The following is a 27293-nucleotide window of genomic DNA, read 5'->3' as shown; positions in this document are numbered from 1 at the left end:
ACCATCCAAGTCACAGGACCTCCTGTCCTGGTCCCCCATGCCAACAATATAGTTAAGAGAGTCCACCAACGTCTCTACTTTCCCAGAAGACTAAGGAAATTTGGCATGTCCACTATGACTCTCACCAACTTTTACAGATGCATTCTTTCTGGTTGTATCACAGCTTGGTATGGCTCCTGCTCTGCCCAAGACCGCAAGGAACTACAAAAGGTCGTGAATGTAGCCCAATCCATCATGCAAACCAGCCTCCCATCCATTGACTCCATCAACACTTCCCGCTGCCTCGGAAAAGCAGCCAGCATAATTAAAGACCCTACGCACCCCGGACATTCTCTCTTCCACCCTCTTCCGTCGGGAAAAAGATACAAAAGTCTGAGGTCACGTACCAACCGACTCAAGAATAGTTTCTTCCCTGCTGCTGTCAGACTTTTGAATGGACCTACTTCGCATTAAGTTGATCTTTCTCTACACCCTAGCTATGACTATAACACTACATTCTGCACTCTCTCATTTCCTTCTCTATGAACGGCATGCTTTGTCTGTATAGCGTGAAATACTTTTCACTGCATAATAATAGATGTGACAATAATAAATCAAATCAAAATCAAATCAAATCAAATCGTTAATGACTAGACCACAGGGATGTTGAGCTTGAGGAGGCGAGGGAGGTCTTCAGGATGGTTTCCAACAACACACCCAACAAAGGGGCTTCTACTCCCACCTGGTAATGGTGCTCCATTGCACAGCAAAGCCATAAGGAGAGACCTGCCTTTAGAGAAGGTACAGGAGCCACGGTAACACACATCCTCAGAACAGGAAGCACCATTCCAATGCCTGGCGACAACAGATGTGACGGATCAACTCGAGATTCTGAGATTCCACAAACCTGTTCCAGTCCCTGTCCCGACTCCCCCTGAAAAACACCTCACCCCAGTAAACCAGCGGATCATTAGCTTGTATAAAACACGGTTACATAAGGCACTATTTCAAAGAAGAGCAGGGGCAGTCTTCCCCAATGTCCTGGCCACTAAAACTAATTATCCGGTCGTTATCACATTGCTGTGTGTGGGAGCTTGCTGTGTGTAAATTGGCTGCTGCGATTCCTACATTACAACGGTGACTACCCTTCAAAAAATACTTTATCGGCAGTAAACCACTTTGAAATGTAGTAAAAGGCACTACAGTCCACGGATGTGCAGGTTAGTTTGATTGGCCATGCTAAATTCCCCATTAGCATCCCAAGGTGTGGTTAGGGGGATTAAGCCCAGTAAATATGTGGGTTTACATAGATAGGGTCTGGGTGGGATGTTCTGTCGGAGTCGGTGCAGACTCGATGGGCCAAATGGCCTGCTTCTGCACTGTAGGGGTTCTATGATTCTATTCTATGATTCTATAAATGCAAGTATTTTTAAAAAGTGTATCTTCAACTACTTCTTAGTGAGTTCCTCATCCTCACCACGCTCCGGATAAAGATGTTTCTGCTGAGTTCCTTATTAGATGTACTAGTGATTTTATGCAATATGATTCCTGCAGAAATGCAAACTTTGCATTTATGTCCATTCTTTCAATAATTCATATTTAAATCCACTTTTAGTTGGGAGTAGACTTGACAAGAGATATTCAAAATCATTAAGGTTCTGGATAGATAGGGGCAGCACGGTGGCACAGTGGTTAGCACTGCTACTTCACAGCGTCAGGGACCCGGGTTCGATTCCTGGCTTGGCTCACTGTCTGTGTGAAGTTTGCATGTTCTCCCCGTGTCTGCGTGGATTTCCTCCGGGTGCTCCGGTTCCTCCCACAATCTGAAGATGAGCGGGTTAGCTTGATTGACCATGCTAAATTGTGCCTTAGTGTCAGGGGTACTAGCAGGGTAAATATGTGAGGTTACAGGCTAGGGCCTGGGTGGATTGTACAGTCTCGATGGGCCAAGTAGTCTCCTTCTGCACTGTAAGGATTCTAGAGTGAGTAGGGAGAAACTATCCCTGTTGCTGGAAGGATCGAAAACCAGAGGGCACAAACTTAAAGGCAGAAGAAGGAAAGGTAACAGTTCTTTGACACGGCAAGGATCTTGAATGTGCTGCCTGGGAGTGTGGTGGAGTGGATCCTGACTTTCAAAAGGAGAAAATGATCTGAAGGGGCAAAAAAGCGCAGGGTAAGGGGGAGTGGGGGTGAAAGGCAGGGGGATGGGACCTGGCCTCTTTGCAGAGAGCTAGTACAGAGAGGAGGGGCCGAATGGCCTCCTGTGCTGTCATTATGCTATACTTGTCTGGACACCCATGCAAGTTGCCCTTGAGGTTGCATTCAGATACAGCCTAAATGTTGCAGGAAAGACTTTGTGTGAGCGTGTGTGTACAAAATCATTGCCTGCAATCAGCGCTAACAAAGAGCTGTGTGAGCAGCCACAGAGCAGTGGCTGTGTAATATCCTGTGTACCACCCACTGGAGATGTTGATTGACAGAGCAGGCGGTGCAGATGAATGTGTGTGTGTGCTCCTTTACCCTGTGAACTGGCGTGAAGCTGTGGTAAAGCAAGCAGCTCCTCTCCCTTACTGAGTCTCTGGTTCAGTTTGCGGCTGCTTTTCTGGAGATCACGTAAGGCTTCTGTTTCCCCTCCCACCCCAGGCAGAGAGACGCCGGCTGCTGATTGCCCTGCTCTCGCGTTCCTCATTTCCTTTCCTTCCCTTTGTGTGCATTCAGGTTGAGTTGAGTGATGGCCACCTCCAGCTACCTGTCCACCTGGCTCCTGCTGCTCCTGGCCACGCTGCCTGCCTCTCTCCAGGAGCAAGAAGAAGATGAACATAGCAAACACCTCTACACCGCTGAACTCTTCAGTCACGCCGTGCAGACTGCTCCCCACTTCATCATGTTCTTTGCACCTTGGTAAAGTTTGGCATCTCCCTCTCTTTCTTTTGTTAATTATCCATTCACATTCCTTTTGGGGGAAAGAAACGTTAAGCCATTGATTAATACATAATTGGATTTTCTTTGGGGGGAACAAAACTTTTGTAGCCAGCAAAACAAAAGGTTTGCACACTTTCTGGGGGATTTTCACAGTAACTTCATTGCAAAGTTACTTGTGACACTATTATTAAAAAAAGTGGGAGAGTGAAAGTTGACTGGGAGCTTAAAATTCTCACCGTTTCCAAATACAAAAAAAGGGGATTGTAAATGAATTTAAATTCTCATTTCCAAATACCAAAAAATGATTTAGTAAAGGAACAGTTTGCTGTTAGAAGTTTTACTCTTTGCATTTATAAAATGATTTTAAATTCTCATTTTCAAATACAAAAACGATGGGATTGTAAAGGAACAGTTTGCTGTTAGAAGTTTTACTCTTTGCATTGTTAGTTTAAGTATCTGTGTTATGAGTTTCACTGTAGCCCCTACAAGGCTGAGTATGTAGCCTGTGTACGTGGCATCAAGCTAAGGATGGAAGAGATTACCTTACGTAACCGTGTTTAGCACAAACTAATGATCCGTTTGTTTTCTGGGGCGAGGTGTTTTTTAAAATCAGAACAATTGTAAAAGGAAGTGGCCCTGTTTTGAAAATCTTTGCCACTGCGCATTTTTTAAAAATTGAGTGCTTGCCAACGTAACTAGGATTTACACCAAACACATTTACATTCCTCCCCCTCCCCCCGAATCAAACTTACTTTTCCCTGCACTTCCTTGTTTCTGTGAATGAGGCAGCCTCATGACTCAAAGTATCAGCTGCTCCCCAATTGATGATATCCCTAGCAGGCCCCATGTTACACTGGATGCTGATGTCTGAAAACTCTGTGCAATTTCTTATTGAATAGTTTAAATGTATTAATAGCAGTGGTTAGCACTGCTGCTTCACAGCTCCAGGGACCTGGGTTTGATTCCCGGCTTGGGTCACTGTCTGTGTGGGGTTTGCACATTCTCCTCGTGTCTGCGTGGGTTTCCTCCGGGTGCTCCGGTTTCCTCCCACAGTCCAAAGATGTGCAGGTTAGGTTGATTGGCCATGCTAAAATTGCCCCTTAGTGTCCTGAGATGTGTAGGTTAGAGGGATTAACAGGTAAATATGTAGGGATATGGGGTAGGGCCTGGGTGGGATTGTGGTCGGTGCAGACTCGATGGGCCGAATGGCCTCCTCCTGCACTGCAGGGTTTCTATGATTTCTATGATTAAATATCATTTTTTTATGGGCACTTTCTTTTGAGTTGTATCAAAGCCAGTTGCTGATTTTACAGAATTGATGATACTCCAAAGGAGTACTTACTTACTTAGTAAATACTTAGTAAATGTATTTATTACAGTAATCAAGGGCAGCACGGTGGCACAATGGTTAGCACTGCTGCCTCACAGCTCCAAGGACCTGGGTTCGATTCCCGGCTTGGGTCACTATCTGTGTTGAGTTTGCACATTCTCTCCGTGTCTGCGTGGGTTTCCTCCGGGTGCTCCAGTTTCCTCCCACAGTCCAAAGATGTGCAGGTTAGGATGCTTGGCCATGCCAAATTGACCCTTAGTGTCCCGGGATGTGTAGATTAGAGGGATTCATGGGGTACATATGTTGCGTTACGGGGACAGGGCCTGGGTGGGATTGTTATCAGTGCAGACTCTGGACCGAATGGCACTATAGGATTTCTATGATATCTGTGATCCTTTTAATGTTCAATGATTGGTAAGGGGAAACAGACTAACTTATCAACTCTTGGATAAGTGTTTTAGAACTGTGGTGCGGAGCAATTTCTTCACCCAGAGGGTGGTGAATGTGTGGAATTCACTACCACCGAATGTATTTGGGGCCAAAACATTGTCTGATTTCAAGAAGAAATTAGATATAGCCCCTGGGACTAGAAGGAATCAAAGAATATGGGAGAAAGGGGGGAATCAGGATATTGAATTTGATGATCAGCCATGGTCAAAATGAATGGCGGAACAGGCTCGAAGGGCCGAATGGCCAACTCCTGCTTCTAGTTTCTATGTTTCTTTCCAAGTGTCGGTCGGTGTGAGATCAATGTTTAAAATTGAGATTGATAAGATTTTTGTTAACTAGAGGTGTTAAGGGATATTGGGGCACTGTGGTTAGCACTGCTGCCTTACAGCGCCAGGGAGCCGGGTTCGATTCCCGGCTTGGGTCACTGTCTGTGTGGAGCTTGCACATTCTCCCCATGTCTGCGTGGGTTTCCTCCGGGTGCTCCAGTTTCCTTCTACAGTCTGAAAGACGTGTTGGTTAGGTGCATTGATCCGAACAGGCGCCGGAGTGTGACGACTCGGGGAATTTCACAGTAACTTCATTGCAGTGTAAGCCTTACTTGTGACTAATAAATAAACTTTAGCTTTAACTTTAAGTCCTTCGGGTAGATTTATACTCTGATTGCACCAACTAATCTGCCTTAACTTCATGTTGTTTTGAAAAAAATCATTTGATACCAGACCAGAATTGGTGAATATATTGGCTGTTGCGGTTTAGAATCATAGAATAGAATCACAGAATCCCTACAGTGCAGAAGAGGGCTATTCAGCCCAACAATGAGCCCACCCAGGCCCTAACCCTGTAACCCTCATACATTTTTAAAAGTTTATTTATTAGCCACAAGTAGGCTGACATTAACACTGCAATGAGGTTACTGTCAAAATCCCCTAGTCGCCATACTCCAGCACCTGTTCAGGTACACTGAGGGAGTATTTAGCATGGCCAATGCACCTAACCAGCACGTCTTTTGGACTGTGGGAGGAGACTGGAGCACCCAAGGAAACCCGCGCAGATACGGGGAGAATGCGCGAACTCCGCAGTGACCCAAGCCAGAAATCGAACCTGGATCCCTGGCGCTGTGAGGCAGCAGTGCTAACAACTGTGCCACTGTGCCGCCTTTTCTGTTTGTTTGAATTTAAATCTCAGATGAATACAGAAATGGTTGAGCTTTGGAAATAGAGAACTTTGGATATTGTAGTACGGGCAAAATAAAAATTTCTGTACTGCCAGGGAATTGCGTTTAAAGAGGTTGCGTGAATGCTAATGTATATGTGGATGAAACATGTCCGTATGTATTCCATAGCGCAGGAAATAGTCAACCATAAATAGCAAAACCTTTTAATGGATTTTTCTTCCCTTGAAGGATTATTGTCACACATTCAGCTCCCATCTGTTAACTTTAACGGATAAAATGCGGCATGTGGTCTCCAGTGTATGTGGAACATTTAGGCCTGAGTTAGAATATTAATTTCCTCTTAAGCTGGCAAACTCGCATTTGACGTTCTGACTGAAAATACTTGTTTCAGATTGACATAATCTGGACAATATATGAATTGACTGGGGGGAGTCAATTGGGACGTTGCAGAGTCCCAGTGGGCTGGGCAGGGAGGGGACAAAGCATGGAATTGGATCAAACTGAATGCAAGAGGCTGAGGAACGTGGGGCGGCACGGTGGTACAGTGGTTAGCACTGCTGCCTCACAGCACCAGGGATCTGGGTTCGATTCCCGGCTTGGGTCACTGTCTGTGTGGAGTTTGCACGTTCTCCCCGTGTCTGCGTGGGTTTCCTCCAGTTTCCTCCCACAGTCCAAAGACGTGCGGGATAGGTGGATTGGCCATGCTAAATTGCCCCTTAGTGTCAGCGAACTAGCTAGGGTAAATGCATGGGGATAGGGCCTGGGTGGGATTGTGGTCGGTACAGACTCGATGGGGAAAAATGATAAGGTTTGACCTGTGGATTTGAAGGTGATATGTTTACCATCAGGGATAAGGAACAAATAACCATACAGCACAGGAACAGGCCCCTCAGCCCACCAAGTCTGTGCCGACACAGATGCCTCTCTAATATTTTCTTGCCTCTATATCCCTCTGTTCCCACCTATTCATGTATCTATCCAGATGCCTCGGGAACCTGCTTCCACCACCTCCTTCTGCAGTGCGTTCCAGGCATTCACCACCCTCTGTGTAAAAAAATTTGCCCCATACATCTCTTTTAAACTTTCCCCCTCTCACTCTATGCCCCTGAGTAATTTGACACTTCGACCCTGGGAAAAAGACTCTGACTATCCACTCTCTCCAAGCCTGTCATAATCTTGTAAACCTCTATCAGGTCCCCTCTCATCCTCCAACGCTCCAATGAAAACAATCCAAGTTTGTTCAATCTTTGTTTATAGTCCATATCCTCCAAACCAGGCAACGCCCTGGTAAATCTCTTCTGCACCGTATCCAATGCATCAACATTTTTCCGGCCGTGTGGCGACCAGAACTATACACAATACTCCAAATGCGGCCTAACCAAGGTCACATACAGCTGCAACATGATTTTCCAATTCCTATACTCAACACCCCGACCGATGAAGGCCAGCATGCCATACGCCTTCTTAACACCTTGTCCACCTGAGTTGCCACCTTCAGGGAACTGTGGATCAGTGCGCCTAAATCCCTCTCTATATAGGAAGTTCACAGAGGATGCAATTCAGCCCTGGAGGTTATGTGCTTTACTTACAGATCTGAGAGCTGTTTGGGCTTTGCTTCATATTTGACATTTGATACTGTATCCTAGCACAGATACATAGAGGAAGATAGGAGCAGGAGGAGGCCATTTGGCCCTTCAAGATACATCATAAAGCCCTGAGGAACATCACGTGTATTAATAGGCATAGACACACTAGTTGCGATTGTAATCTATAGTTAGCATCCTTTTTGACTGTCATAAAAAGAATCATAGAATCCCTGGAGCGCGGAAGAAACCATCTGGCCCATTGAGACTGCACTGATCCTCCGAAGGAGCACCTTACCTAGGCCCAATCTGCTGCCCTATCCCCATAAAACCATGCTTCGATCATGACCAACCCATCCAATTGTCACATCCTGGACACTAAGGGGCAATTTAGCGTGGCCAATCCACCTAACTTGCACATCTTTGGACAGTAAGGAGCAATTTAGCGTGGCCAATCCACCTAACCTGCATATATTTGGACTGTGGGAGGAAACCCACGCAGACACGGGGAGAACGTGTAATCTCCACACAGTCACCCGAGGCCAGAATCGAACCCGGATACCTGGTGCTGTGAGGCAGCAGTGCTAACCACTGTGCCACCGTGCCGTCCATCAAGAAATAATTATAAATTGGCCCCAAGTTGTTAAGTTGCGTCTTTTTGACTTTTCTTTTTAGTTACGTAATGATCTGCAACTTCTGCTGATTTGAATTGGAAAGTGGCCTGTGTTACTCCCTGGTATTTCACCTGGCATTGTCACTGGGACCAGAAGCTAGCCAGTAATCTGCAGCTTCTCAATATCAAGGGGAGGAAGTGAGAGGGGGAGAATAAAATGGTATTTGAAGTAACAGATGTTACTTGCCACACCGGATCCTCCTCATCTGTTACAGCTTGTGCACCTGGTTAGAAGAGAGAGAGAATATTTTGAGCAGATACAGAGCATGGCGGTTGTGATTAACTTGAGTGGATCTTGCAGTCCTGAAAAAAAATTGATGACTTGTTTAACAGGCTGGGGTGATTTTTAACTTTGCGAAAATGGCACAGGAAGTTGCCAATTTCTGCAATGCCCCTCGCAGTATTTATTTTGATAACTAAATAAGAATTGTGGAAGGTATAAAATGGGCTGATGATTTTCTATTATCTGCTTTACGCTGTCAAAGTTAAAATGGTCCCCACTGTGTTTGTGAAAAGTACCATTGTCTGGCAAGGTGTGCCAGTCTTAAAGTTAGGACGCTCACTCGAACATTGTGGAAGAGTGCACCTAACGTTAACTTGCAATGCACGGAGTGGTAAGGCACGGGTTTGTACTCGTGATCCTCAAGATGTGAGTCAGTACGGTGGCACAATGGTTAGCACTGCTGCCTCACAGCACCAGGGACCCGGGTTCGATTCCCAGCTTGGGCCACTGTCTGTGTGGAGTTTGCACATTCTCCCCGTGTCTGCGTGGGTTTCCTCCGGGTACTCTTTGATTCCCTCCCACAGTCCGAAAGACGTGCTGATTAGGTGCATTGGCCAGGCTAAATTCTCCCTTGGTGTACCCGAACAGGCGCCAGAGTATGGTGATTAGAGGATTTTCACAGTAACTTCATTGCAGTGTGAATGTAAGCCTACTTGTGACACTAATAAACTTTAAACAGTGATTACAGACATTGCTGAGGTTTCAGAAGGGGGTAGCTATAACCCTTCGCATCATCTCTGGGTAGGTCCTGTTCCAAAGGTGGGACTAATTCACTACAGGCAGGGGAACAGTGGTATGTGGCCTGGTGGACTGGTCCTGCAACTGGGAGTCCTCATAGTCAATTCTCATGAAGTCTCTTGAGTATAAGAGTTGGAAAATCATGTTGCAGCTGTATAAAACCTTGGTTAGGCCACATTTGGAGTATTGCATGCAGTTCTGGTCGCCACACTATCAGAAGGGCGTGGAAGCTTTGGAGAGAGCGCAAAGAAGGTTCGTCAGGATGTTGCCTGATCTTGAGGATGTTGGCTATGAGGAGAGGTTGAATAAATGAGGATCGTTTTCACTGGAAAGACGGAGGCTGAGGGGAGACCTGATAGAGGTTTACAAAATTGAGAGGTGCAGATAGGTTGGATAGTCAGAGGCTTTTTTCCCAGGGTGGAAGTGTCAACAACAAGGGGCACAGGTTCACGGTGAAAGGGGGGAAGCTTTTTACGCAGAGAGTGGTAGGTGCCTGGAACGCGCTGCCAGAGGAGGTAGTGGAAGCAGGCACATTAGCAACATTAGAGAGGCATCTGGATAGGTACATGAATAGGGAGGGAATAGATGGATACGGACTGAGTAAGGGCAGAAGGTTTTTTTTTAGTTTATTTAGGGCATCATGATTAGCATGGGCATGGAGGGCTGAAGGGCCTGTTCCTGTGCTGTACTGTTCTTTGTTCTCATAGCTGCAGCTCAGACGTGGGCAAGGGAACCCCCTGCTGACTACCATCAACTACCCTCCTTCAGCTGATGAATCAACACTCTTTCATGTTGAACACAACTTGTAGGAAGCACTGAGGCACATCTTGTACTCTGGGTGGGGGAGGGGCTTCAATGTTCCATTGCCCAAGAGTGACTTGGTAGCACCACGACCGACCAAGCTGGCTGAGTCTGGAAAGATCTATCTGTCAGAAGTTGCCTGTGGCAGGTGCTGTGGGAAATGCGAGCTGATCTCACCCTGGCCAATCTACCTGTAAGAAGTCTCACAACACCAGGTTAAAGTCCAACAGGTTTATTTGGTAGCAAATACCATAAGCTTTCGGAGCGCTGCCCCTTCGTCAGATGGAGTGGTTATCTACCTGTTGCAGATGCCTTTGTCCATGATGCAGCTGTTAGGAATGACCACCATTTTCTTTCTGTGGAAACCATCTTCACATTGAGGACAATTTCTCTTGAATTCTGTGGCACTACCATTGTGCGGAATGATTAGAAACAGCTTTTTTTTTAAAGTTTATTTATTAGTGTCACAAGTAGGCTTACATTAACATGGCAATGAAGTTACTGTGGAAATCCCCTTGTCGCCACACTCCGGCGCCTGTTCGGGTACACGGAGGGAAAACTTAGCACGGTCAATGCACCCTAACCAGCCTGTCTTTCAGACTGTGGGAGGAAACCCATGCAGACACGGGGGAAGAATGGCTGTGTGGAGTCTGCACAATGATCCAAGCCGGGAATTGAACCCGGGTCTCTGGTACTGTGAGGCAGCAGTGTTAACCGCTGTGCCACTGTGCCGCCCAGGTCTAGCAGCTCAAATCAGGGCACCCATGAGAGGGTGTGTGGCCATCAGCAGCAGAATTGTATCCGAGTACAACCTGTAACTTTGTGGCCTTGCATTTCCCTCAAGGCCGGGAAACAACCCTGGTTCAATGAAGAGTGCTGGAGTCCATGTCAGGAGCAGCATCTAAGGCGGTGTAGACAGAGTTAAGTGATTCCATTACCAAGAAGTCAAATCTGTGTAGTCCTTTCACATCTCGTCATGAATGGCGATGGACAATTAAGCAACTAACTTGAGGTGGAGGCTCAGGAAGTGTCCTCATTCCCATTAAATTAGAGTCCAATACAATTTTAAAAACTCTCCACAGAAACATGGATAGGAAAGGTTTAGAGAGATATTATTTATTTATTAGTGTCACAAGTAGGCTTACATTAACACTGCAATGAAGTTACTGTGAAAATCCTCTAGTCGCCACGCTCCGGCACCTATTCGGGTACACTGAGGGGGAATTTAGCATGGCCAATGCTCCTAACAAGCACGTCTTTCAGAATGTGGGAGGAAACCGGAGGAAACCTTTGCAGACTCTGCACAGACAGTGACCCAAGCCGGGAATTGAACCTGGGTCCCTGGCGCCGTGAGCAGAAATGTGAGCCTCTGTGCCACAAAATGCAGGCAAATGGAACTAGTTCAATTTGGAAACCTGGTCAGCATGGACGAGTTGGGCCGAAGGGCCTTTTCTGTGCTGTGTATCTCTATGACTCTCTAGGTTTGGAGCAGTCACGGATATCTTCAGCTGGGTGGATTGATCTTTCAGTATCTTCTCCTGACGTCCCCACCATTGTAGATATCAGTCTTCAGGTAATTTGGTTCCCCCCCACCCCACGAAGATCATTAAGATGTTACATGAATGCCATTCCTTTCTTTCAGCAGGTCTGTTCTTTCACAAATCGAGTGATAAGAATGAAGTTAGTGTGAGGCACAGGTTTTAGTCTCGAGGGGGGAAAAATCAATATTAATTTCACTCACTTTAACAATTCGACTGAATGTGCTGTGCATTCTTGACAGGTGCGGCCATTGCCAGAGACTCCAGTCAACGTGGAATGAACTCGGGGACAAATACAACAGCATGGAAGCACCTCCAGCAAATGTAGCAAAAGTTGACTGCACCAAAGACACACAGACCTGTTCAGACCATGGAGTTCGTGGATATCCTACGTAAGTGGTGTGGGTGGGGTGGGGCACATTTTAACTGCAAACATTTTTGAACATCGTTAAGGGTCTGGAAAGGGAGAATCACCAACTCGAAGGGAATTGCAAACTAATCCGCATTCGTTGGGCCTCCCTGTATAATCTTTGAAGACGTCAGCGATATATCAGGCAATTGGGGGGTGGGGGGGGTGCTGGAGTTTTTTAGTTTTGCAACATTTAGTGTGTGCTGGTTTATGTTAAGTTGGTCGTTCTTGTTCCTGGCGATCGTGCTGATAAATTTGTAGAAGTAAGAACACCAAATGATTTAGCTGGCGCAGTGGTTAGCACTGCTGCCTCCCAGCGCTGGGGACCCGGGTTCAATTCGAGCCTCGGGTCACTGTCTGTGTGGAAGTTTGCACGTTCTCACCGTGTCTGCGTGGGTTTCCTCCGGGTGCTCTGGTTTCCTCCCACGCTCCAAAGATGTGCGGGTGAGGTTGATTGGCCATGTTAAATTGCCCTTTAGTGTCGGGGGGATTAGCAGGGTGAATGTGTGGGGTTATGGGGATAGGGCCTGGGTGGGATTGTGGTCGGTGCAGACTCGATGGGCTGAATGGCCTCCTCCTGTACCGTAGGGATTCTATAAAAATGTGCTGTTAAGTGCAGTGTTTCCTGCAGATATTTATCCTTCAGTTCATAGAATCCCTACAGTACAGAAAGAGGCCATTCGGCCCATCGAGTCTGCACCGACCACAATCCCACCCAGGCCCTACCCCCATATCCCTACATATTTTACCCACTAATCCCTCTAACCTACGCATCTCAGGACACTAAGGGGCAATTTTAGCATGGCCAATCAACCTAACCTGCACATCTTTGGACTGTGGGAGGAAACCGGAGCACCCGGAGGAAACCCACACAGACACGAGGAGAATGTGCAAACTCCACACAGACAGTGACCCAAGCTGGGAATCGAACCCAGGTCCCTGAAGCTGTGAAGCAGCAGTGCTAACCACTGTGCTACCGTGCCGCCCAGTTGGTTAGCAAATCTAGGGAGATGGCACATGCTGTAATTTGGAAATACATTGTTATCCATAGTAATAATGCTGCTGTGATTGTAATATGCAACTTCATCACTGCAGCGAGCCCCGAGCAACTCAACTGCATTTAAACCACATTTTAACCCTTTTATCTGCCTTCTCAACCTCTAATAGATTTTGAATGATGAATGGCCCCTATGCTATATCTACAGGCTTTTGTTCATTCTAATCTTGCCAGATGCTTTGTACAAAAAATTGTTTTAATAACCAGACAGCATTGTGACATAGCATTAGATATGCAGTCTGTTTGCTATCATAGTGAATGGTTTTCTTGATTATCTGATAGGCTGAAGCTGTTCAGACTTGACCAGGAAGCAGTGAAATACCAGGGACCCAGAGATCTCCAGTCGCTGGAAACTTGGATGTTGCAGAATCTGAATGCTGAACCTGATGTAAGTCTTTCGGAAGTCACTTAATCCTTGTGCTGGGGAGCTCTGTGGAATGCACACTGTCACTGAGTGAGAAGCCAGTGTAGCCACTGGATGTTGCTTTGACCAACTTGACTCCTCCTTCTGAACCAAGCAGGCGCTATAGCTTCTAGCTTCCATTTGCAATCGGGCTGCAGAGATTGAATGTGTTTCTCAAGAAAACTTTCAAACAGTCAACTGTGTTGTTACAATTAATCTGCTTTTGCCAATCAAGCATTAACCGATTCTTAAGCTGGGTGGCACAGTGGTTAGCAGTGCTGCCTCACAGCACCAGGGATGTGGGTTCGATTCCCAGTTTGGGTCACTGTCTGTGTGGAATTTGCACGTTCTCCCCGTGTCTGCGTGGGTTTCCTCCGGGTGCTCCGGTTTCCTCTCCCAGTCCAAAGATGTGCGGGTTAGGTGCATTGGCCGTGCTAAATTACCCCTTAGTGTAAGAGGGACTAGCTAGGGTAAATGTATGGGGTTGTGGGGATAGGGCCTGGGTGGGATTGTGGTCGGTGCAGGCTCGGGAATGGCATCCTTCTGCACTGTGGGGATTCTATGATTCTGCAGTGAAATGCTTGATAATTGTATACGAAACTCCCAGCAGTTTTTGATTGATGTAAAAATGCGATGGGTGGGCTTTTCCTCCCACCCCTGTCCCCCCCCCCCCCCCCCCCCCCCCCAATCCCCCAACGGATTTCCCGTTGTACGCAGGGGTTCGCCACCGGCGGGACTGGAAGATCCCGCTGGTGGGAATGGCAAGAAAAGTCTGGCCAGCATGTGGAAATACAACTCCACAAATGCCAGTTTTCCTTCAATGCTGTGCATAGTGGGAGCATTTCAATGTTGCTTAGCCTGAGAAACGAAGGAAGAACTTACTCGGCCGCTGCTGGGGTGAAAACAAATGGATCGGCCGAGTGCTCTGCTTCTGTTCCCGTATTTCTAAATGTCTGAAGTGGAAGTGATGGCTTAGAACACTTGAAATTGAGATTTTTCAAATATAAGCAAGAAAGTGCTGGAAATACTCAGCAGGTCTGTCTGCATCCTTTGGCGAGAGAAAGCGAGTTCATGTTGGAACTCGCTGCTGGGGGAGGGAGTGGAAGCAGATACAATAGTGACTTTTAAGGGCGTCTGGACAAATTCATGAATAGGATGGGAATGGAGGGATATGGTCCCCGGAAGGGTAGGGGGTTTTAGTTCAGTCGGGCAGCATGGTCGGTGCAGGCTTGGAAGGCCGAAGGGCCTGTTCCTGTGCTGTAATTTTCTTTGTTCTTTGTTCAGGTCCATGACCCATCGTCAGAACGGAGGAAAGTTCGAGATGTAATAGGTTTTGCGCAAATGAAAGGGGGGAGTGGAAAGAAGAATAAAAGGGAAGGTCCATGTTACTGTGGAGGGCAGAGCACGTTAAAATGGCACAGGGTTACAGAGCAGAAAAGTTAAAGTGGGCGGTAATGGGACAAGTAAATAAAGAAAAGGCTATGGTTTACGCCTTAAAAAAATAACTTGTTATTTCTGTGGAGTGTGGGGGAAACCGGAGCACCCGGAGGAAACCCACACGGAGAATGTGCAGACTCCGTACAGACAGTAACCCAAGCTAGGATTCGAACCCAGGTCCCTGAAACTGTGAGGCAGCAGTGCTAACCACTTTGCCATTTGATGAAGCAGCAAGGCAAAGCTTGTGGTGGTTCTAGATAAGGTGTGAATGTCAGGCTCACAGCCACCCAAATGCAGAGGAAAGGGATTGAGGAAGAAACCTAACCAGCAAATAGCAAACATGAACAAAAACGGGGCCCAGATTGTCCAGAAGGCTATAGAGTGCGGAGTCAAAAAATGAGGTGTCATCACTTTGGCTTTTGTTGAGTTTCATTGGAACACTGCAGCAGGCCAAAGACGGAGAGGTCAGGCTTCGCGCAAGGTGGAGAACGGGGAGGTGATGTCCTAGTGGTATTATCACTAGACCATTAATCCAGAAACTCAGCTAATATTCTGGGGACCCGGGTTCGAATCCCGTCACGGCAGATGGCAAAATTTGAATTCAATAAAAAATATCTGGAATTAAGAATCTACTGATGACCATGAAACCATTGTCGATTGTCGAAAAACCCCATCTGGTTCACTAATGTCCTTTAGGGGAGGAAATCTGCAGTCCTTGCCTGGTCTGGCCTACATGTGACTCCAGAGTCACAGCAAAGTGGTTGATTCTCAACTGCCCTCTGAAATGGCGTTCAGTTCAAGGGCAACAAGGAAGGAGATGCTGGCCAGTCAGTGACGCCCATGTCCCACGAATGAATAAAAAAAATCATAGAATCTCCACAGTGCAGAAGGAGACCATTCGGCCCATTGAGAATGTGCTGACTCTTACCCAGGCCCTATCCCCATAACTGCTCGTGTTTACCCTGCTAACCCCCCTATTTTGGGACATTAAGGGGCAATTAGCATGGCCAGTCCACGTAACTGGCACATCTTTGGACTGTGGGAGGAAACTGGAGCACCCGGAGGAAACCCACGCAGACACGGGGAGAATGTGCATACTCCTCACAGACAGTGACCCAAGCCCAGAATCGAACCTGAGTCTCTGGCGCTCTGAGAACATAAGAACATAAGAAATAGGAGCAGGAGTAGGCCATCTAGCCCCTCAAGCCTGCTCCGCCATTCCATAAGATCATGGCTGATCTGATAGTGGGTTCAGTTCCACTTACCTGCCCGCTCCCCATAACCCTTAATTCTCTTAATGGTTAAAAATCTATCTGTGACTTAAACACATTTAGCGAGGTAGCCTCTACTGCTTCATTGGGCAGAGAATTCCAAAGATTCACTACCCTCTGGGAGAAGAAGTTCCTCCTCAACTCTGTTTTAAGTTGACTCCCCTGTATTTTGAGGCAATGCCCCCTAGTTCTTGTTTCCATTGTAAGTGGAAATAACCTCGCTGCTTCTACCCTGTCTAGCCCCTCCTCTATCTTATGTCTCTATAAGATCTCCCCTCAACCTTCTAAACTCCAATGTGTACAGGCCCAGTCTACTCAATCTCTCCTCATAAGTTAACCCCCTCATCTCCGGAATCAACCTGGTGAACCTTCTCTGTACCCCCTCCAAAGCTAATATATCCTTTCTTAAATAAGGGGACCAGAATTGTACACAGTACTCTAGGTGCGGCCTCACCAGTACCCTGTACAGTTGCAGCATGACCTCCCTGCTTTTATACTCCATCCCTCTCGCGATAAAGGCCAACATTCCATTTGCCTTCTTGATCACCTGCTGCACCTGCAGACTGAGTTTTTGTGATTCATGCACAAGGACCCCCAGGTCCCTCTGCATGGTAGCATGTTGTAATTTTTCACCGTTTAAATAATAGTGAGGCAGTAGTGCTAACCACTGTGCCACCGTGCTGCACAGAATTAAAGTGACTGGCGAAGCTTGGGCAATGTTGAACTGAGGTGTTCAGCAAAGCACTCACTCAGCCTGTATTGGGTCTCCGCACTGTAGGGAAGATTTTTATTGCATCTGTAATTGTACTTTGTGTTTTGAGTCTACCATAGAAAACAGCAATATTGTAACAAAGTGCCAATTTTTAAAAGCCTTGAATTATTTACAACAGTACATATTAAAAAAGTAGACAATATATGAGTGGTTTTAATAACACTGAAACACTAAAACATTTTTACAGTCTAAGGCATAACCGGAATGAACAGATAAACGCATTTTTCTTTAAATATCACTAGATATTCCTCATGTTCATTCATTGATTGGGAAATGCCAGTCTCCCTGGAACAGTTAAAGACAACATTCTGCGGATGCTGGAATTTGAAGCAAAAACAGAAAATGCTGAAGAAACCCCCAGATCTAACAGCTAAGCTTACCGAGCTATCACAATTATGAATTTCCTTTTTACGAATGTTACAAAAACCAAACTCCCAAGGGACTCCGAAAGCATACACTTCATCTTGCTCACAATGACACGTACACCATTTCTAGTTCACGATTCTGCACTTGCCAACCCTTCCCCAACAGGCTAAGTGAAAAGTGTAGAAGATTTTTCCAAATAAAAAGATTACACAGAAGTTGGCGCAGGGCACGAGTTGGAAATGGATGAAGAGCTCATAAAAGATTGTGGAAAGCAAAATGGAGTAAAAGGTAAATCAAGCGGACAACAGCTTGATTTTCTGTGGGGAGAGCCAACGTTTCGAGTAAGGATAACCCTTCGTTTGAGCTCTGACAAAACATCAACCAGACTCTATTCTCTCTCCACAGATGCTAATCATAGAATAGATCATAGAATCCCCACAGTGCAGAAGGAGACTATTTGGCCCATCGAGCCTGCACTGACAACAATCCCACTCGGGCCTTATTCGTGTAATCTCTGCTAGTCCCCTTGACACGGAGGGGAAATTTAGCATGGCCAATCCACCTAACCTACATATCTTTGGGCATCTTTGGACATCTGCTGTCAGACCTGCTGAGTTTCTCCAGCATTTTCTGCTTTTGTCCCTGGAACAGCAATTTGTTTTTATAGTGTGAGTTTTGGTGGAGTTTGATTAAAGCTTTGATTCAGCTCCTTGACGCAGGAAGAAAATCAAGTTGTTGTTCGCTTTATTTACCTTTTACTCCATTTTGCTTTCCACAATCTTTTATGAGCTCTTCATCCATTTCCAACTCGTGCCCTGCACCAACTTCTGTGTAATTTTTTTATTTTGGAAAAATCTTCTACACTTTTCACTTAGCCTGTTGGGGAAGGGTTGGCAAGTGCAGAATCGTGAACTAGAAATGGTGTACGTGTCATTGTGAGCAAGATGAAGTGTATGCTTTCGGAGTCCCTTGGGAGTTTGGTTTTTGTAACATTCGTAAAAAGGAAATTCATAATTGTGATAGCTCGGTAAGCTTAGCTGTTAGTTTTGCATCCGACAAACATAGATCATCTTCAGCTTTTGGTCTTTTTCCACTATCTTCAAAAAAGAATGAGCACTGTGACCTCTTATGAGATGCTTGGAATAACTTTTATTCATTGAGATACTGTTGGCTGTCTGGATGATTTACAAGTGTTCGAAGTCAAAAGAGGAACTTTGGGTTCCCTTCAGCTACTTACACCTTTCATTAAGGTCTGATTTTTGTGTTCTTGACTCAAAGTCCATATGATGTTGTTTGAAGTTTGCTACCTTAACCCCTTACTCAGTAGAGCAATCTGCGCAGTTTTGTGCTAATCAATGGCTACATTTTTCCCCCTACACGCATGGTGGCACAGTGGTTAGCACTGCTGCCTCTCAACGCTATGGATCCGGGTTCGATTCCCAGCTTGGGTCACTGTCTGTGCGGAGTCTGCATATTCTCCCCGTGTCTGCGTGGGTTTCCTCCGGGTGCTCCGGTTTCCTCCCACAGTCGGAAAGACGTGCTGGTTAGGTGCATCGGCCACGCTAAATTCTCCCTCGGTGTACCCGAACAGGCGCCGGAGTGTGGCGACTATGGGATTTTCACTAACTTCGTTGCAGTGTTAATGTAAGCCTACTTGTGACACTAAATAAACTTTACACTTTAAAGTTAATTAACTCCATTACATTGCCAGTTTTGGTAAGCTGCTCACTTTTCAAAAGGAGCATGAAACGGATAATCCTTGGGTTTGCACTTTGGGAAAATAATATTATAAATTTGTTAGGATTTCCTCATGTTGAGTCCTGACGTCAGTTTGAGTATTTTTTCAAATTTGACATTGGAGAGTCACTATGGCTGGCTAAGGAACCCAGACTGTTCAGTAATATTGTAGCGCTCTGCACCATAACTGGTCAAGCCTCCAGGTATCAGTTCCTTATTTTCAGAAGGTGCAGTTTTATATTTAAAGATCGGTAGAAAGTAATTTGCGTGGCTGTGGGAGAAGTATGCAAATGTATTACCCTGCGCCATCACCAGTCAGTGAACACTGTGGTTACCTGAGTTCCTGCAAATGTAACGAGGCAATTTTGTCAGGCTCTTTGTCTTGTTGACTGATCTTGGTATGTCCAGCTCTGGCCTGTTGCTGCATCAAGTGGCACAGTGGTTAGCACTGCTGCCTCACAGCGCCAGCGACCCCAGGTTTGATTCTGGCCTTGGGTCTCTGTCTGCGCGGAGTTTGCACATTCTCCCCATCTCTGTGTGGGCTTCCCCCGGGTGCTCCTGTTTCCTCCCACAGAGATATGCAGGTTGGGTCGTTTGGCCGTGGTAAATTGTCCCCAAGTGTGTGACGATGTGTGGGTTAGATGGTAAATGTGCAGGGTTATGGGCATAGGGGCTGGGTAAGGTACTCTGTCAGAGAGTCGGTGCAGACTCAATGGGCTGAATGGCCTCTTCTGCACTGTAGGGATTTTATGATCCATGATTAACTCAATTCCCCATCCCAGAAGAATAAATTAAAGTATTTTTGGAGTGCGGTCATCTTCGTAAAGTCGGAAATGTGGCAGCCATTTGTGCACAGCAAGATCCAACAGACAGCAGTGTGATTGTGACCAGCTAACCACCTTCAGTAATGCTGGTTGAGGATCTATTTTAGCTGAGAGGCGGGGAGAGATGTTTTGCTTGTTTTTGAACGGCGTCCTGGGATCATTTACACCCCCGAAAGGGCAAAACGGGGTCACGGTTTAATCTCTTGACCGCGCAGTGCTCCCTCAATCCCGCACCGTGTCAGCTTGGGTGGGTTGTGCTCATCTTTCTGGAGCTAAAGCCGCAATCATCTATCTCCGATGTAAGGAGTTTGATCACTTGAGGTAAGGTTAACGCTTGAAGCGTTTGATTCGCTGTCTGAAATTCTAACCTTGATGTTATATTGAAACCTCTGCAGCTGCGTGTTTTAACCGTTGCCCCAACTCGCTCACAGCTTAGCAAAGCTGGAGAGAGGCAGAATAATGGCTGCCTTGGGCTAACTGCTGCTTTGAAGATTGCACTGAAGCATTTCCTGCTCAATCTTTTGTTGGATTCAGTGTTTAAAAGAGGGTAACTGCCCGAGGGTTTGCTAATGAATTAACTACCTTTTGGATCTGTAACCATTACCATAAATATTTGAAACCCAGGCATGTACGCCCTGAAGAGAAACAGCTGGGGAATCATACAATCCCGACAGTGCAGAAAGAGGCCATTCAGCCCATCAAATCTGCGGCGGCAACAATCCCACCCAAGTCTTATTCTCATAACCCCATGCATTTACCTTAGATAGTCCCCCTGTCACTAAAGGGCAATTTACCATGGCCAATCCACCTAACCTGCACATTTTTGGACTGTGGGAGTAAACCGGAGCACCCGGAGACACGGGGGAAAATGTGCAAACTCCACACTGACAGTGACCCAAGGCCGGAATCGAACCTGGGCCCCTGGCACCGTGAGGGACTAGTGCTAACTGTTGTGCCACCGTGCTGCCCATATCTTGAGGTTGTGGTATTTTCACTAGGATGTTAACACGGCAGTAGTGAGTATGGAAAAACCTTGCGTCCCATGTGAGAAGTGACAGAAGTTACATGATGGATCTTTGGCTTTAAAGCTTGCATTACCCATGGAGGGAACATTGTGAGGTACATAGCAATAGTATGAGACATTTACCATAGAATTAAGACAATTGAGGCAAAGAATTTGGTCTCGGACAAGTGATGTATTGCACTAAAGCATTCTGGTTTAAATTCGGCTCACCAAACCCGTCACCCAGTCAGAATTATGCTGCTTCTCTCCTAAAGGAACTTACTGCTGCACAAACGTAAGCACAAGAAATGGTTTCTTTCACTGAGGTCATGTGTATCGATCTAAGGTTTCCATTTTTGTCTGTCTTCCCAATGCTGTCAGTGTTTAGGGATTGATGTGGTCTCTTTATAAGTGTGTCAGCGTAGTCAGTATTCATTAATATCTGCTGCTTTTGCCGGGAGGCTGTTCTGTAAATTAATTGAGCTTAATCTCAAAGTATCTGACACGGTGTGCTCCGACGCGGCGTTGGGGGCCGTGGGCGCAGCATTGGGGGCCCAGGGTGCGGCGTTGGGGGCCGTGGGCGCGGCATTGGGGGCCCGGGGTGCGGCGTTGGGGGCCCTGATTTTGACAATAAGTTGCTGCTGTTGATAATTGAAGTTGCTTCCCTTTGTTGGGTGAGTTTGTATATTTACCTGTTCCCCATCACGCCTCTGTGTGAGCTTCACATCAGGAGCTGGCAAGGATGCTACCTCACCAGCTGGATGAATTAAATTTGGGGTGAGCGAATGAGCTGAGAGGGTTGCCCAGTCTCTCTGCAGCAAGGGAGGAAGAATTTTGATTCAGGAGATGAAGGGAGGTAGTGTGTTATCCAGAGAGATATCTCCTTTAGGAGATACAGTCTTTTGCTAATGATGTACTTTTGCAATTTAATCTCCCATTAACTGAGAAATAAAATCCTGATTTTTTTAAAAAAAAACTTTATTCTTGTCAGCAAATAGGATCTGAACCGGAACCTCCCACTCTTCCAGAAGCCAAGCAAGGCTTGTTTGAGCTATCGGCCAATAACTTCAAGCTTCATACTACACAAGGTAGGTTTGACAGCTGGCTGAGTGTTTGTTTGTTCGGTGTTTCTAGGTCTGGATGAACTGGAGTTTCATCGTAACCTTTTAATCCCTATTCAAAGTTTGCAGAATAACCCTCCTCTCTTGTATAAAAGCAAAATATTGCGGATGCTGGAAATCGGAAAGAAAAACCAATACTCTGGTCTGGCAGCCTCTGTGGAGAGAGAACAAGAGTTGAGTCCAATATGATGACTCTTCAGATATTCTGGATTTGAAACGTTGGATGGAATTTTCCGGCCGCGCTCGTCCCAAGGCTGGAAAATCCCATCTGAGGCCAACGGACCTTTGCATGGGTCCGTGTCCTGCCTGCTACGAATCCCGTGGCGGGCGGGACAGGAAAACTCCACCTGTTAACCATTTCTCTCTACAAATGCTGCCAGACCTGCTGAGTATTTCCAGCACCTTCTGATTTTAATTAACTCGTACCTGTTGTTTAATTCCGAGCATGTTACTGGACCAGTAATCCAGATGCATGGAGACCTGAAGATTTCCGGCCATTCCCGCCAGCGGGATGTTCCGGTCCCGACGATCGCGACGCTCTCCCGGCCACGGGTTCCCCAGCTGTAGAGGGTGTGGACAACGTGAAGCCCCGTTGACAGTGGCGGGACTGGAAGATCCCGTCACTGGCCAGTGATGGGTGACCTCCACCGCTGATAAACACGCTGCAGGCGGGGCAAAAAAATTCCACCTCAACAGCTTGGTGGAATTCAATTCAATTTGATAAATTGGCATATTCGAATGAACAACTGTCATGAAAATACTGGATTGTTGTTTAAAAACCCATCTGCTTCACTAAATGTCCTTTAGGAAAGGAAATCTCTCCCTCTTGCCCCATCTGGCCTCCATGTTTACCAGACTGATTCTGGGGATGGCGGGACTGATGTATGAGGAGAGATCGACTAGGTTAGGATTGTTTTCGTTGGAGTTCGGATGAATGAGGGGGGATTTCATTGAGACTTATAAAATTCTAACCAGACTAGACAGGGTAGATGCAGGGAGGATGTTCCTGACGGTGGGGGAGTCCAGAACCAGAAGTCACAGTCTGAGGATTCAAGGTGGACCATTTAGGGCGGAGGTGTGGAGACATTTCTTCACCCAAGGAGTGGTGAGCCTATGGAATTCATTAACACAGGAAGTAGTTGTGGCCAAAACATTGAATGTATTCAAGAGGCGGCTGGATAGAGCACTTGGGGTGAATGGGATCAAAGGTTATGGGGAGAAAGCAGGATTAGGCTATTGAGTTTGATGATCAGCCATGATCGTAATGAATGGCGGAGCAGGATCGAAGGGCCAAATGGCCGCCTCCTGTTCCTATCTTCTATGTTTCTATGTGACTGTAGATCCAGAGCAGTGTAATTGACTCAAACCTGCCCCCTGAAGTGACCCAGCAAGCCACTCAGTTGCATCAAAACTCCTTTCAGGAAAGCCGAGAGAGACCAGTAGCAGTACAGGGAGTTTACCTTCACCGCACGGACTGCAGCGGTTGAGGCAGGAAGCTACCACCGCCATCGCAAGGGCACTTAGTAATGGGGAGTGCAATGCTGGTCTTCAGCGATGTTCACCTCCCAAGAATGAATATTTTAAAAGATTGTGTCAGGTGAGTGCTGCAAATGCAAATGACAGAGATTTAGTTCCCCTTTTTAAAGAAAGGGGTGGCACGGTGGTTGGCACTGCTACCTCACAGCATCAGAGACCCGGGTTCAATTGCCGGCTTGGGTCACTGTCTGAGTGGAGTTTGTACATTCTCCCCGTGTCTGCGTGGGTTTCCTCCGGGTGCTCCGATTTCCTCCCACAGTCCAAAGATGTGTGGGTTGGGTGGATTGGCCATGCTAAGTTGCCACTTAGTGTCAGAGGGACTAGCTAGGGTAAATGCTTGGGGTTATGGGGATAGGGCCTGGGTGGGATTGTGGTCGGTGCAGATTCAATGGGCCGAATGGCCTCCTTCTGCACTGTAGGATTCTATGAAGTGGCTTTTTTATTTTTTGGCACCACTTCAAAGCATAGCTTTCCCTTTAACCAGTAAAATGGGGAGGGAATTAACAATTTTTATTTCACTGCTTAGTGGGAACATTAAACTGTCTGCTACATATTTAACCATTTGTAAAGACAAACACGATATTAATGAATGCGTTAACCTGTGGCACACTTAGTATAGTCCTGATTGGTTGACTTGTGTCCATGGTTTGATGGAGTATGTGAATACCTTGTTCCTTCTGTGAGACCAGTCCTTCCGATTCAAACACCGGTGCTCGGGAACTTGATGAAAACTGGGCTTTTCCCTGTGCGCCTCTTGGAAAATATTCCAATCAAGAACCACCACTCAGTACAGAAGCACTGGTGTTAGACTGCCATCAAGCCACTTATCAGTTGGGTTTGCCACAAAGAAACTTGGAGCAACTAATTAAACCCAATTATCGATATATTCTTTTATGAAGGAAAGAATTGTGAATCCCATCCATCCTTGAGCTGTTCCTGTTTTCTGTCATATTTTAAATAGCGACTGTGCAATCCGTAAACCCTTCCGGTGTGACCTCCCTATCCTGCCTGAGCTTCTCATGGGAAGTAGCTTAATCTGACCGCCTGGCTGCGGCAAGAAGTTGGACACGCAGGGAATTGTGAGCGAGCCTCCGTTATTGGTGCCCTGCAGCTTCAGCGTGTGCTATCTATAGCAGGGTTTCCCAACCACGGGACCTATTTGACCTCCCGAGAGCACTGAAGGAATCCTGAGAGACATTTTTATTGAGCTGAAGAGCCAAACCACAGAATGATGTTTGTTTTTGTGCAGTGGGGACAAACACACACAATCCTAATTTATAGAACTCTTTGTACATGTTACCGTAATTAGAAACGTAGAAAATAGAAGCAGGGGTAGGCCCTTCGGGGCTGCTCTGCCATCATTTTGATCATGGCTGATTATCAAATTCAATTTTCTGATTTCTCCCCCCCTCCGCCCCACTCCTTTCCCCATATCCCTTGATCCCTTTAGCCCCAAGAGCTATACCTACTTGAAATCAGACAACGTTTTGGGCCTCAACTACTTTCTGTGATAGTGAATTCCACGATTAACATGTCCTCTTATTAAAAATGTGCTTGGGTCTGAACTTTGTCACTTGTAATGGGGAGGTTTAGATTTTTCTTTGGTCCAAATGAGCAGAGTGCTGCTGGAATGCTACATTCTAACACACACACCCTGCCCACTTCCCCTCCGGCGCTCTCCTTTACTCCCTCCCCCCTCACCTGTCTTCCTCCTCCTCCCCTTTCTTCCTCCCCCGCAACCCCAGCGTCCCACCAAACCCAGTGTGGGAAACCCCTGATCTATAGGATGCACTGCGGGACCTCCCAGACCCGTTTACCCCCCCCCACCACTTGGGGCGGCAGGTTCGTCATCACCTTCGGGTTCCCCTCCACCCTGATTCGTTCGCCTCATGTTCTTCCTTTATCCTTATTGGGTCTGTGATTCTGTGACTATCTAGCTGATCTGTGCCCACATAGTTGCTCACCTGACAGCATTGCGTGAGCGGCTTCACCTGCAGCAGTCCCAGGCGGCACGGTAGCACAGTGGTTAGCACTGCTGCTTCACAGTTCCAGGGACCTGGGTTCGATTCCCGGCACGGGTCACTGTCTGTGTGGAGTTTGCACATTCTCCTCGTGTCTGCGTGGGTTTCCTCCGGGTGCTCCGGTTTCCTCCCACAGTCCAAAGATGTGCGGGTTAGGTTGATTGGCTATGCTAAAATTGCCCTTAGTGTTCTGGGATGCGTAGGTTAGAGTGATTAGTGGGTAAATATGTAGGGATATGGGGATAGGGCCTGGGTGGGATTGTGGTCGGTGCAGACTCGATGGGCCGAATGGCCTCTTTCTGTGCTGTAGGGATTCTAAGATTCTAAGAAAGGTCCACCTTCTCTTGGGAAGCTGGCATTGCCAACAGTGCCCACAACCCAGCTTGACTCAGTTGGTCGTCCCCTGCGCTTTGCGGAGAACATTTTCCTTGCACTCCAGGTGAATGCTCAGAAATGATATGTAGACAATTGTGTGCGGTTTATTTTTAAGACAACTTCTGTAACACGTGATTTAAGGATAAAACCCATATATTTTCCAGGTTTACACTTTATCAAGTTCTTTGCTCCGTGGTGTGGACACTGCAAAGCTCTGGCTCCAACATGGGAACAACTGGCATCGATGTTTGAACATTCGGATGTGAAAATTAGCAAGGTGTGGCGTCAAACGGTTGTGAAGGCTGTGTGGCAACATTGTGTGTGTAGCTGTGTGTACTTTAGATCACAGGATTTGATAGGACTGCTTGATTATTGATAAGGATATGTTAGACAAAGGGGAATACAGCCCCCGAAATAGTCTGATAACCCACTACATTATTTGCTATTGTAAAGTCAATTTAAGATTAGCGCAAATTGCAGAGACTCATTTCTGTCATCTCCTGTTACAGTAAAATACAATTGAACATAATTACTGGAGCATGAGTGGGGCGAGGAAAAGAACTCACAGTGATGGATTGAGTTATAAGGAGAGGCTGGATAGACTGGGACTTTTTTCTCTGGAGCGTAGAAGGCTGAGGGGTGATCTTATAGAGATCTATAAAATAATGAGGGGCACAGATCAGCTGGATAGTCAATATCTTTTCCCAAAGGTAGGGGAGTCTAAAATAGAGGGCATAGGTTTAAGGTGAGAGGGGAGAGATACAAAAGGGTCCAGAGGGACAATTTTTTCACACAGAGGATGGTGAGTGTCTGGAACGAGCTGCCAGAGGCAGTAGTAGAGGCGGATACAATTTTGTCTTTTAAAAAAGCATTTAGATAGTTACATGGGTAAGATGTGTATAGAGGGATATGGGCCATGCGAGCAATTGGGACTAGCTTAGTGGTTTTTAAAAAAAGGGCAGCATGGACAAGTTGGGCTGGAGGGCCTGTATCCATGCTGTAAACCTCTATGACTATGATGGTTCTTTGTACTCCATCTTGGTTGCAGACATTACCTAGTAATCTGGGACTCTCTTGAGAAGCCCCCACGTTACAACGTCACTGGGGTGCTTTATTATCCCGACACTCAGGTGTAGAATATTTAGGCAGTGCTTGACGGGACTGGTCACAGTTGAGAAAATCTTGCAATCCCAGAAAAATGGGTGACTGATCACTGATTACTAATTGTGGCCAACACAGTTGTTATAACTGGACGGGAAGATCCCAGAATGGAACCCTGGCTCAAAAGATCATAACTTTTCCTTTTTATTTAGAAAACGTGGAGCAACAGAATCACATGACCATTATTTAGTTCAACAACAAGAAAAAAAAACATTTATTAAATATGAAAAGTTGGATGATGATACAATACTCCTCTACTCCCCCCTTAGCCTAACAAATTTCCTCCGATTTTAAGATTAACACAGATTACAAAGTATATCTGAAGCTAC

At 46.4% G+C, this 27293-nt stretch overlaps 1 protein-coding gene across 1 annotated transcript in view; it reads left to right on the top strand.

The window, feature by feature from the left end:
* Positions 1–2454: 2454 nt before the first annotated feature.
* Positions 2455–27293, top strand: part of txndc5 (thioredoxin domain containing 5) — a 44436-nt gene continuing 19597 nt past the window's right edge. The window contains exons 1-6 of the mRNA XM_078216822.1: positions 2455–2592; positions 2698–2880; positions 11714–11863; positions 13220–13325; positions 21742–21838; positions 25968–26080. Of these exons, the coding sequence (XP_078072948.1) occupies positions 2711–2880; positions 11714–11863; positions 13220–13325; positions 21742–21838; positions 25968–26080 (636 nt within the window). The 5' untranslated portion in view covers positions 2455–2592; positions 2698–2710. The remainder of the gene's footprint in view (positions 2593–2697; positions 2881–11713; positions 11864–13219; positions 13326–21741; positions 21839–25967; positions 26081–27293) is intronic.

Source organism: Mustelus asterias, chromosome 7 (assembly GCF_964213995.1).
Source record: "Mustelus asterias chromosome 7, sMusAst1.hap1.1, whole genome shotgun sequence".
NCBI lineage: Eukaryota > Metazoa > Chordata > Chondrichthyes > Carcharhiniformes > Triakidae > Mustelus > Mustelus asterias.
This window is presented reverse-complemented; position numbering and strand designations above follow the sequence as displayed.